At 42.6% G+C, this 12,860-nt stretch overlaps 1 protein-coding gene across 1 annotated transcript in view; it reads left to right on the forward strand.

The window, feature by feature from the left end:
* Positions 1-2,232: 2,232 nt before the first annotated feature.
* The window catches only part of LOC129855818 (melatonin receptor type 1A-A-like), a 73,266-nt gene continuing 62,638 nt past the window's right edge, over positions 2,233-12,860 (forward strand). The window contains exon 1 of the mRNA XM_055923851.1: positions 2,233-2,787. Coding sequence (XP_055779826.1) covers positions 2,604-2,787 — 184 coding nt within the window. The 5' untranslated portion in view covers positions 2,233-2,603. The remainder of the gene's footprint in view (positions 2,788-12,860) is intronic.

A 12,860-nucleotide genomic window follows, 5' to 3' on the forward strand; every position in this document is an offset into this window, starting at 1 on the left:
CCCGTCCAACTGAATTACTTGAGTAGTAGCCAATCAATCAATCAAATTGTATCTATATAGCCCTTTGAACAAGGGGTCGAGATGAAGCTGCTGCTATTGTGAACAGGTGGTTTTTGCTAAATAGATGTCATCTCAATTAGACTAACCTGTAACCTCGTACAACCACCCAGAAGTCTTATGAGTTTACTTACTGTTTTGCTACATGAATGACATCTGGCTGGGAGTGGAGGATGTGAGCTTGGTGCCCTCACCGGTTTGGTCGGACCGATCAGCGTCCTTTGATGAACTATGGGGGTGGTTTAGCTGATGACGAACGCGAAGCGCCACTGTTGACAGGCACTATATGGCTTGTGTTAAGTCGGCATTTCTTTGCTCAAGCCAAGGCAGTAAGCAGATAGCTATGTTAGCTAAAATACTTTTGCAGCCAGGTCACCGTGATACAAGTCAGTATTCAATGTCCATCCATGTCCAAGGACATCGGGAGATGACGTGGAAACCGGGCCACTAGGGGCAACAGTGAGTGCTGTTAACTTAAATTAGGTTTCGGTTTTGCTAGGGCGTTTTGCTAAGCATCTGCCTCTGATTCCAAAGGTTGCAAGTTCGAATCCGGCGGTAGAAAGTTGTTTTTGAGATATTGGTTCAAGCCTATCCCAAACCTTAACCCTTACCTTAACCATTCAGAGTTAATGCCTGACTTTAAGATGTTGGGGTTAATGCCTAAACTTAACCACTAACCTCAAAAATCCTAAGTTAATGCCTGAACTTAACCTTAAACACTTCCAACATTTGACTTCAAAAGTTGTTTGAGAAATATGGATGGAACGTCTAGTTGTCAGACCTAGTTGGTTTATGTCCCGGTACTCAATGTGCCTTTCTCTGCAAAGACAGCAAGTGCTTGTTTTACTTCTGCAAAATGCGGCGCTGTGGCTTCTGTTTTCTGACTGGTTGAAGATGTTCCAATCGCTTTAAAATGGGTTTTTCTGCAACTTCACTCGGGCAAAAAGGCTTCAATGGTATCTTTTCCAGCGGTAATCAAACTATTTTAAGTAAGTGGTCTGGCTCACAGCAACTGGACTCACTCACTGACACACACACACACACACACACACACACACACACACACACACACACACACACAGAAGGATAATGGAGAGGGAGAGCTGAAGAGGGAAAGAGAGTGAATGAAAGAAGGGGAGAAGGGGAGAGAGAATTAAAGAGAGAGAGAACATAGCCCACACAGACCTTTTTAATGCACTGCCTTCATCACAGCAGACCTATTAGTGGGATGTCTCCACATTAAAGTTGCATTCACATGGCAGAGGAGGTTTGGGTGACAACCCCTTAACAGCGTGTGTGTGTATGTGTATGGGTTGGTGGGAGTGTAAAGTACCTGCCACACGCTGATATTTGTGTGTGTCTCTGTGTGTGAGCGCTTGTACGTGCGTGTGTGTGGGAATTTGTGCAGAAGGAAGCGATTATAATTGTACTTATAGGTCGCAGGGGCGCAGTTTCCTTTGGGAAAATAAATTCAATTTACCATGTGTTGTGTGTTGGTTTTTCAAGTCAGGTCCACTAAATTTCCTCAGCTCAGCTACAAGCGGTCTCCTCAACCTCTCTCTATAAGTCTGCATATTCCCATATAGTGCACTACTTTTGACCAGATCCCAATGAGCCCTGACTAGTGAATAGGGTGCCATTTGAGACACAATGAATGTTTCTATGTTAGAGTTTATTTTGATATTCTGTAGATAGTAATCACGTGGATTACTCTTTACAACACCTGCTGTTGGGACACAGATATATATATATATATATATATATATATATGAGAGAGAGAGAGAGAGAGAGATTTACATGACATCTGTCTAAATCTTTCTGTCTCCATAATATTAGTAAATAATGTTATATGTTTTGAATTAATTGTATTTTCTCTATCATAGTAATTGGAATAATTCCAATAATTGATATTAAGCATAATCATCATGATAATCTTAATAATAGCATAGTCTAGTCAACATCCTTATATTGATCTGTTATTAAAAAAGGTGCATGTTATCTGTTTCTTTATTTGTGACTGAATCAACGTGGGAAAGGATTAAAAAAAAATATGAACGATTCCTCAAAAAAAGTATCAATGAACGCTTGAATAAATGAACGACGAGTCGCTGTAATCAAAGCAATAAATGCGAGGAGAGCTTCAAAAGACACTTGGAAACGAGTGCCGCCGCGTGCAGTCCGCTGCTTTTCCCTCTTTCGGCCGCTGAGAGGCATCACTAGGCTACCACTTACCCGTCATCCAACCACGACGGGCCCACTGTAATCACACCATGTTAACATGGGAAGGTCTGAAGTTGCTTCTGAATGTCACATAGCAACAATGTGATGGGGACACATATAGCCATATAAGTGTAGACGCGGACACACGAGCATTGTGACTAGAAGGAAAAACAGAAGGTTGTCTACGGGATCTTATAACGGGCAATATGGAGAGGAGGAAACCCACGGGAGAATACCACTGCATCCCCGTGTCCAAAATGTAGACGGCATATTATGGGACGGGCGGCACGTTTATTTCGCTAATTGGGAAAGTTACAAAATATACAATGATTATAAATGGGTCTTATCTGAACAGGTCGTCGCTGGACCCGTACGAGGAAGTGTTGAACCGCCCACGGTGGGTTACTACAACTTTGGGGTGCTTCCTGATATTCACTATCGTGGTTGATATTTTGGGCAACCTTTTGGTGATATTCTCTGTCTACCGGAACAAGAAGCTAAGGAATGCAGGTGAGTAATGTATACTATTGTGCATGAGGTCGGAGTAGCCAAAGTATTGTGCTGTGTTTATAAACAAGTTTCAAAGTGTTGTATTTGACACGACATTGTTGTTTTGATACAGTTGAGTCCGAAATATGACATCAATAAAGGACAGGCGTTTGGGTAAAGCTGTATACGCTGTTCGCGCGCAAATGTAGAAATTAACTAAACAAGTAGACTTATTTGTGCAGAATTTGTGATAGGCCTACTACCTACATCGATGAAAATCAATAAAATGCACTGGTCTATCCCAATGAATTTAGTTTGAGCTTAAAGCTAAGGTGAAAGAAATGGTCCGGTGGCATTTGGAGGTAGCTACCCGCGCGTTATAGAGGATGCCGTGCCAATGTTGGTAGCCTGATCGTATACCCTATGATACTATACCCCAGGCAATAACAATAGCTAGAGAGGGTCAATGAAAAATAGACACGCGGAGATAGATTGACACGCGCCGCCCGGAGCTACTCAAGAGAAACTATAGGATGGACAGCAGTGTATTTCAACAGACATGTGCGCCACAGGCTCCACATGCTTAGTTTGGGTTTGCATTTCACATCCTATCAATCATGTAACTAAACTGGGATGTCCGAATGAGAACATCTTCAACTCTCCGTTTTATTTTTCAATGGAAAAATTGGATTAAGTGACGGAACATGCGTCACGTGCGCACTTGGTTTTTATAAATTGGAATCCGAGTGGGGCTGTTGTGTCCAGTCTATTATCACCAGATGGCAGATCGGATATAGAATGTGTTTTATATTATAATGTAGGATAATGTTGTATGTAGGATAATGTTATATGTTGTACAGTATGGATATTTTAAATGCATTATAGTATTGTACTGTGGCGTGGTTGTTTAACTTATGTTTGGATATTTCATGTGTCTAAATGATTCTATTCCAAAGTACAGTACTGCTGTAACCCTGTGATAAGAACCTACGACATTCTTGTGTGAGAACGCAATAATATACATATCATAAAAAAATAAAATCTCTTCAGTAATAACATTGCGATTTGATAGGCTACAGATAACATCTGCGCCAGATAGAAGTTAAGCTGTTGAGAAAATACATATTTAGTCCTACATTATTACTGACTGGTGAGTTCTCCAAATACCAAATGGACATGCTTTGGGATCCGGTGCCGCTCTGGCCATTCATAGACAGATTTGAATTTTAGACGAATCCACATTGTACACAGATTTGAGGGTTTATAGTTTACTGGACTGTGTATCAAGATAAATAACTTTTTTTACCCCCCAAATTACTTTTTTTTCTCCTTGACGTTTCATGATATTAGTTGCGTTTGATTGACACAGCCTAGACCTAATGTCAAACGCAGAGCATCTTTTAAGTGATTTAAGAAAAATAGATTTGTGCCAGTCATATTAAGTCCTTCCCCCTAATGTGAAGATTATGATTATTATTAAGACTTCCTGTAATTCCTCGTCCCACCTCCCTCTCCATCCTGATTTATCATTATAATCACTTCCGTTTGATATAAACATACACAGAATTGCACAATCGCTTTGTCCTGGATTTGAGTCTTTTAATAGTTTACACAGTAAATAGAATTGAACATTCCATCAGGTGCAGAAACAAATCACATATTTTTAATTTGGTATTACAGGTTTGATCACATTTTATGGTGCCCAGTCTGTGACAAAAACGATTCTTATTTAGGGAGCACATCTTTGAGGAGGGGAGGGCAGATACATTTGAATGCACAGAGTTCAATTGATTTAGCAAATGCAGTCTCTCTGGGTGCATCTCAATAGTCTGACGTGGCTCCCTCTCCTTCTTCTGCGTCAATAATGGCTGCATCTCAACAGTCTAAAGTGGCGCCCACTCCTTGTCTCATGTCCTTCATTTCCACTGATATGAAAGTCCTATTGGTAGTCCCGAATTATTAAACGGCTTCACCTGTCCAGTCCAGTCCTTTCACATCAGTGCAGATGAAGGAAAGGAGACAAGTTGAGGAAGCTACTTTAGACTGTTGAGATGAAGCCGTTATTGTCAACTTCACAGTAGTTGGTGTCCTATTTTTCCTTGTATATACTCACCCTAAAATTATTGTTTGATTTGTCAGTTATCTCCTTGCGTTGTCATTATAGTTGCAAATCCTTGCTGCGCTTAAAACAAACAGTTAAGTATCTAAGATGTGCCAAACCAAATGTCTCCAGCTCAGGGCTGGCGCAGCAGTCTAAGGCACTGCATCTCAGTGCAAGAGACGTCACTACAGACCCTGGTTCAAATCTAGGCTGAATCACATCTGGCTATGATTGGGACTCCCCTAGGGAGCGGTGCACAATTGGCCCAGGTTTGGCCGGGGTAAGCTGTCATTGCAAACAAGAGTTTGTTCTTAATAGTTAAATAAAATAAAAATGTGGTTTGTGAGCTAAGTGGCTAACTTGCTAGATCAAGCTTATTGGTTACAGCAGAGACAATCCCCTGCTGGATCAAGATCCCTGCTGCCTAAATGCTTTTTTATTTATTTTTATGCTTGGAAAGAAATAGGGCCCCTTGTCTGCGCTGCTGGCAATACCGTATACCCCGGTATGGCACAGGAACAGTATGAAGGTATGAAATACCGCCCAACCCTAGTTAGAATATCTGCTTTGAATGAAACCATTTACATTGACATGAATATCCATTCAGTCTTTTGTCAGCTTTCTACTCAACAATAATTGGCTCTGTATGATGTCATTAATAATGGACCTATGTGACAGGCTTCAATTGAGCCATGTGAAAAAATGATGTATCTCTCTAACACTGTTTCCACAACAGCGTTTGGCGAATACTAACATCCCTTAAGCAGGCCAGCCACCCAGCCACCCAGTTTCCCTGTATCCTTAGTTTTATGCCTTTCGGGAGCGTTTGCAATTTCCCAGCCCTGTTCCCAAAGATGGTGCATGTCCAGCTCAAAGCCCTCACAATTTTCTTTCTATTCAAGCCTCCCAAAAAAGGAGAAAACCCTCCATTGGCAAATCGTATGCCTCATGGCGACCATATTGATTGACACTTTTCCTTATTATTTTCCAGGTCTATTGGCATGGAGTTGTCTCACCAGGCTACATAATGTTTGACATGGTTGTTATTTATGGGATGGAATGGAATGCAAGTGCCGGTTCGTTTTGTCAATGTAAACACGGATTATGACTTGACTCCTCGAGCAGTCCGCGAGCTATGGATAAACCGCAGACAACCAAAGTCTGTTTGTTGATGCTGACCAAAATGGGGTTTTGTGGTATGGGAAAACTCAGGCATGGGAATAAACAAAAATAACAGAAAGGGTTTGAATTCCATGCAAGTTTCCATTAATATGCATCCCAAATGGTGCAGTGCACTACTTTTGACCAGGGCCCATAAGGAGAATAGCGAGCCATTTGGGACACTGCTCATGCCTATTTTCTCCTCAGTGGATATTTAAGTATTTTGTCAAGTTCAGACAAAGTGCAAAGTCCCATAGCGTTGCTTTGGGACAGACACTCCCGGTTAGGGAGGGACCCGGTGGACTGGCCTGGCGTCAAATGGGCATAAAACAGATTGGTCCAATTGTGGATTAATGCTCATTTTCGGCATCCGGGGAACGTGGTAGCCACCACCACCTCTGCCCATGTGGCCTGCCTGCCCCTCTGCCAGCGAACGGAATGGCTGTTCCGCAGGAGAGTGTGTGTGTGTGTGATTGACTGCACATTGAACTTTAATCTGAAGCACTCTCTCTCAACCCAGCGATGTTGCATTGTTTTCCAGCCTTTCAGAAGCAGAATGTTGTTTGTGTGCCAAAGTTTTGTGTAAACGCTACATGCACGCTTGTGTGTCTGTGTGTTTGTCGTACACCAGGCACAACAACAGTGTTTACTTGTCGTGTTGTGTATGATTGAGGGCAGGTCATTCAATTCAATTCATCATTCAAGTTGTGCCAGACAATACATCTTGGCAACAGAGAACTTGAAGACATGACATACAGTGGGGAGAACAAGTATTTGATACACTGCCGATTTTGCAGGTTTCCCTACTTACAAAGCATGTAGAGGTCTGTAATTTTTATCATAGGTACACTTCAACTGTGAGAGACGGAATCTAAAACAAAAATCCAGAAAATCACATTGTATGATTTTTAAGTAATTAATTTGCATTATATTGCATGACATAAGTATTTGATCACCTACCAACCAGTAAGAATTACGGCTCTCACAGACCTGTTAGTTTTTCTTTAAGAAGCCCTCCTGTTCTCCACTCATTACCTGTATTAACTGCACCTGTTTGAACTCGTTACCTGTATAAAAGACACCTGTCCACACACTCAATCAAACAGACTCCAACCTCTCCACAATGGCCAAGACCAGAGAGCTGTGTAAGGACATCAGGGATAGAATTGTAGACCTGCACAAGGCTGGGATGGGCTACAGGACAATAGGCAAGCAGCTTGGTGAGAAGGCAACAACTGTTGGCGCAATTATTAGAAAATGGAAGAAGTTCAAGATGACGGTCAATCACCCTCGGTCTGGGGCTCCATGCAAGATCTCACCTCGTGGGGCATCAATGATCATGAGGAAGGTGAGGGATCAGCCCAGAACTACACGGCAGGACCTGGTCAATGACCTGAAGAGAGCTGGGACCACAGTCTCAAAGAAAACCATTAGTAACACACTACGCCGTCATGGATTAAAATCCTGCAGCGCACGCAAGGTCTCCTGCCCAAGCCAGCTCATGTCCAGGCCCGTCTGAAGTTTGCCAATGACCATCTGGATGATTCAGAGGAGGAATGGGAGAAGGTCATGTGGTCTGATGAGACAAAAATAGAGCTTTTTGGTCTAAACTCCACTCGCCGTGTTTGGAAGAAGAAGAAGGAGGAGTACAACCCCAAGAACACCATCCCAACCGTGAAGCATGGAGGTGGAAACATCATTCTTTGGGGATGCTTTTCTGCAAAGGGGACAGGACGACTGCACCGTATTGAGGGGAGGATGGATGGGGCCATGTATCGCGAGATCTTGGCCAACAACCTCCTTCCCTCAGTAAGAGCATTGAAGATGGGTCGTGGCTGGGTCTTCCAGCATGACAACGACCCGAAACACACAGCCAGGGCAACTAAGGAGTGGCTCCGTAAGAAGCATCTCAAGGTCCTGGAGTGGCCTAGCCAGTCTCCAGACCTGAACCCAATAGAACATCTTTGGAGGGAGCTGAAAGTCCGTATTGCCCAGTGACATCCCCGAAACCTGAAGGATCTGGAGAAGGTCTGTATGGAGGAGTGGGCCAAAATCCCTGCTGCAGTGTGTGCAAACCTGGTCAAGAACTACAGGAAACGTATGATCTCTGTAATTGCAAACAAAGGATTCTGTACCAAATATTAAGTTCTGCTTTTCTGATGTATCAAATACTTATGTCATGCAATAAAATGCAAATTAATTACTTAAAAATCATACAATGTGATTTTCTGGATTTTTGTTTTAGATTCCGTCTCTCACAGTTGAAGTGTACCTATGATAAAAATTACAGACCTCTACATGCTTTGTAAGTAGGAAAACCTGCAAAATCGGCAGTGTATCAAATACTTGTTCTCCCCACTGTACATGTACAGTGCATTGGGAAAGTATTTAGACCCCTTCAACTTTATCCACATTTTCTTACATTACAGCCTTATTCTAAAATGGATGAAAAAAAACGTTTTCCTCATCAATCTACACACAATTACCCATAATGACAATGCGAAAATAGGTTTTTAGAATTTTTGGCAAATGTATTAAAAAATAAATAACAGAACGACCTTATTTACAGAAGTATTCAGATACTTTACACAGTTCCATTCTGTTTCAATTGATCATTCTTGAGATAAAAAAACAAACATTATTTAACTAGGCATGTCAGTTAAGAACAAATTCATATTTACAATACCAGCCTTGGAACAGTGGGTTAACTACCTTGTTCAAGGGCCTCCCGGGTGGCGCAGTGGTCTAGAGCACTGCATCGCAGTGCTATGCTGCGCCACCAGAGTCTGGGTTCGCGCCCAGGCTCTGTCGCAGCCGGCCGCGACCGGGAGGTCCGTGGGGCGACGCACAATTGGCTTAGCGTCGTCCGGGTTAGGGAGGGTTTGGCCGGTAGGGATATCCTTGTCTCATCGCGCTCCAGCGACTCCTGTGGCGGGCCGGGCGCAGTGCGCGCTAACCGAGGGGGCGGGTGCACGGTGTTTCCTCCGACACATTGGTGCGGCTGGCTTCCGGGTTGGAGGCGCGCTGTGTTAAGAAGCAGTGCGGCTAGGTTGGGTTGTGCTTCGGAGGACGCATGACTTTCGACCTTCGTCTCTCCCGAGCCCGTACGGGAGTTGTAGCGATGAGACAAGATAGTAATTACTAGCGATTGGATACCACGAAAATTGGGGAGAAAAGGGGATAAAATAAAAAAAATAAAAAATAAAAAAAAATAAACTACCTTGTTCAGGGGTAGAACAACAGCTGTTTACCTTATCAGGGACGCGAACTAGCAACCTTTCAGTTACGGACCCAACACTCTAACCACTAGGCTACCTGCCGCCCCATGTGTCTACCTCTAGTAAATTCAAGTGATTGGACATGATTTGGAAAGGCAGACACCTGTCTATATAAGGTCCCAGAGTTGACAGTGCATGTCAGAGCAAAATCCAAGCCATGAGTTTGAAGGAATTGTCCCTAGAGCTCAGAGACAGGATTGTTTTGAGGCATAGATCTGGGGAAGGGCACCAAAACATTTCTGCAGAATTTCAGGTCCCAAAGAACACAGGTGCCTCCATCATTCTTAAATGGAAGGTTTGGAACCACCAACACTCTTCCTAGAGCTTGGCAAATTGAGCAATTGGGGGAGAAGGGCCTTGGTCAGGGAGGTGACCAAGAACCCGATGGTCACTCTGACAGAGCTCCAGACTTCCTCTGTGGAGATGGGGGAACCTTCCAGAAGGACAACCATTTCTGCAGCACTCCACCAATCAGGCCTTTATGGTAGAGTGGCCAGACGTAAGCCACTCCTCAGTAAAAGGCAAATGACAGCCCTCTACGAATTTGCCAAAAAGCTCTTGAAGACTCTCGGACTGTGAGAAACAACATTTTCTGGTCTGATGAAACCAAGATTGAACTCTTTTGCCTGAATGCCAAGCGTCACGTTTGGAGGAAACCTGGCACCATCCCTACGGTGAAGCATGGTAGTAGCAGCATCATGCTGTGGGGATGTTTTTCAGGGACTGGCAGACTAGTCAGGATCGAGGGAAAGACGAACAGAGCAAAGTACAGAGAGATCCTTGATGAAAGCATGCTCCAGAGCGCTCAAGACCTCAGACTGGGGTGAATGTTCACTTTCCAACAGGACAATGACCCTAAGCACACAGCCAAGACAATGCAGGAGTGGCTTCGGGACCAGTCTCTGAAAGTCCTTGAGTGGCCCAGCCAGAGCCCGGACTTCAACCAAATCGAACATCTCTGGAGAGACCTGAAAATAGGTGTGGAGCGATGCTCCCCATCCAACCTGACAGAGCTTAAGAGGATCTGCAGAGAAGAATTAGAGAAACTTCCCAAATACAGGTGTGCCAAACTTGTAGCGTCATACCCAAGAAGACTTATGGATGTAATCTCTGCCAAAGGTGCTTCAACAAAGTAATGAGTAAAGGGTCTGAATACTTATGTAAATTTGATATTTCAGTTTTTTTTTAATAAATTTCGGTAAATTTCCAAAACCTGTTTTGCTTTGTCATTGTGGGGTATTAAAGTACCAGTCAAAAGTTTGGACACACCTACTCATTCCTTGGTTTTTCTTAATTTTTACTATTTTCTACATTGTAGAATAATAGTGAAGACATCAGAACTATGAAATAACACACATGGAATCATGCAGTAACCCAAAAAGTGTTAAACAAATCCAAATATATTTTATATTTGAGATTCTTCAAAGTAGCCACGCTTTGCCTTGATGACAGCTTTGCACACTCTTGGCATTCTCTCAACCAGATTCATGAGGTAGTCACCTGGAATGCATTTCAATTAACAGGTGTTCCTTGTTAAAAGTAAATTTGTGGAATTTCTTTCCTTCTTAATGCATTTGAGCCAATCAGTTGTGTTGTGACAAGGTAGGAGTGGTGTACAGAAGATAGCCCTATTTGGTAAAAAACCTAGTCCATAATATGGCAGCTCAAATAAGCAAATAGAAACGACAGTCCATCATTACTTTAAGACATGAAGGTCATTCAATGCGGAAAATTTCAAGAACTTTGAAAGTTTCTTCAAGTGCAGTCGCAAAAACCATCAAGCGCTATGATGAAACTGGCTCTCATGAGGACCGCCACAGGAAAGGAAGACCCAGAGTTACTTCTGCTGCAGAAGATAAGTTCATTAGAGTTACTAGCCTCAGAAATTGCAGCCCAAATAAATGCCTCACAGAGTTCAAGTAACAGACATGTCTCAACATCAACTGTTCAGAGGAGACAGTGTGAATCTGGCCTTCATGGCCGAATTGCTGCAAACAATCCACTACAAAAGGACACTAATAAGAAGAAGAGACTTGCTTCGGCCAAGAAACACGAGCAATGGACATTAGACCGGTGGAAATCTGTCCTTCGGTCTGGTGAATCCAAATTTGAGATTTTTGATTCCAACCGCCGTGTCTTTGTGAGATGCAGAGTAGTTGAAAGGATAATCTCCGCATGTGTGGTTCCTACCGTGAAGCATGGAAGAGGAGGTGTGATGGTGTGGGGGTGCTTTGCTGGTGACACTGTCTGTCATTTATTTAGAATTCAAGGCACACTTAGCCAGCATGGCTACCACAGCATTCTGCGGAGATACGCCATCCCATCTGGTTTGAGCTTAGTGGGACTATCATTCGTTTTTCAACAGGACAATGACCGAACACACCTCCAGGGTGTGTAAGGGCTATTTGACCAAGAAGGAGAGTGATGGAGTTCTGGGTCAGATTACCTGGCCTCCACAATCATCCAACCTCAACCCAATTGAGATGGTTTTGGATGAGTTGTACCGCAGAGTGAAGGAAAAGCAGCCAACAAGTGCTCAGCATATGTGGGAACTCCTTCAGGACTGTTGGAAAAGCATTCTAGGTGAAGCTGGTTGATAGAATACAAAGAGTGTGCAAAGATGTCATCAAGGCAATGGGTGGCTACTTTGAAGAATCTCAAATCTCAAATATATGTTGATATGTTTAACACTTTTTTGGTTACTACAATTCCATATGTGTTATTTCATAGTTTTGATGTCTTCACTATTATTCTACAATGTAGAAAATAGTAAAAATTAAGAAAAACCCTTGAATGAGTCCAAACCTTTGACTGGTACTGTATGTGTAGATTGATGAGGAAGAAGAAAAAACAATTTCATTCATTTTATAATAAGGCTGCAACGTAACAAAATGTGGATGAAGCCAAAGGGTCTGAACACTTCCCGAATGCACTGCATGTCTATGCTACAGAGTCTGATTATAGAGTCTGGTGTAAAAGCTATATATGGTCTACAAGCCATTCGTATACTATCAAATTCATGTCTTTTCATGTATACACATTACAAGTTTCAATGATGTTTAGGTAAACTTCAGATTCAAACTTCCAAGTTCCAAAGTTTGTTTTCGTTTCATTAATGTTATTTTGGATCATCATAGAATCCAAACCCCTCTGCTACTCCAGAGTCTGTTATTGTAGCTCCAAGCAGAATACATGATTTCTAAGCATATAAAACGGCATTAAGTGCTTTGCGTATGTCTCCATTTATGACAAGCGTTGACGGCCCCTAAATATCCCACTGGCTTTGTTGCTAAACCTCTTTAACGGAAATTGGTACACAGCACACAGTGACGTCAAATTAGAGAGCTCGGTGAAAAACAAAAGACACATCTTCTTTTTGTAGGGAAATTTCTATTTTTAATTGCAATGATTTCCCCCAGCATCCTGTTTGAATTTCATCTAGAGGGAAGCCATTTTAAATCCCAATTAAACTCTGGATCAAACTAGATTGAGGTTTGTATTTTTGGGACTATTCTGTTGTACTAGACACACCGAACCAACATCAACTCTAAAGT

This window comes from Salvelinus fontinalis, chromosome 5 (genome assembly GCF_029448725.1).
Source record: "Salvelinus fontinalis isolate EN_2023a chromosome 5, ASM2944872v1, whole genome shotgun sequence".
NCBI lineage: Eukaryota > Metazoa > Chordata > Actinopteri > Salmoniformes > Salmonidae > Salvelinus > Salvelinus fontinalis.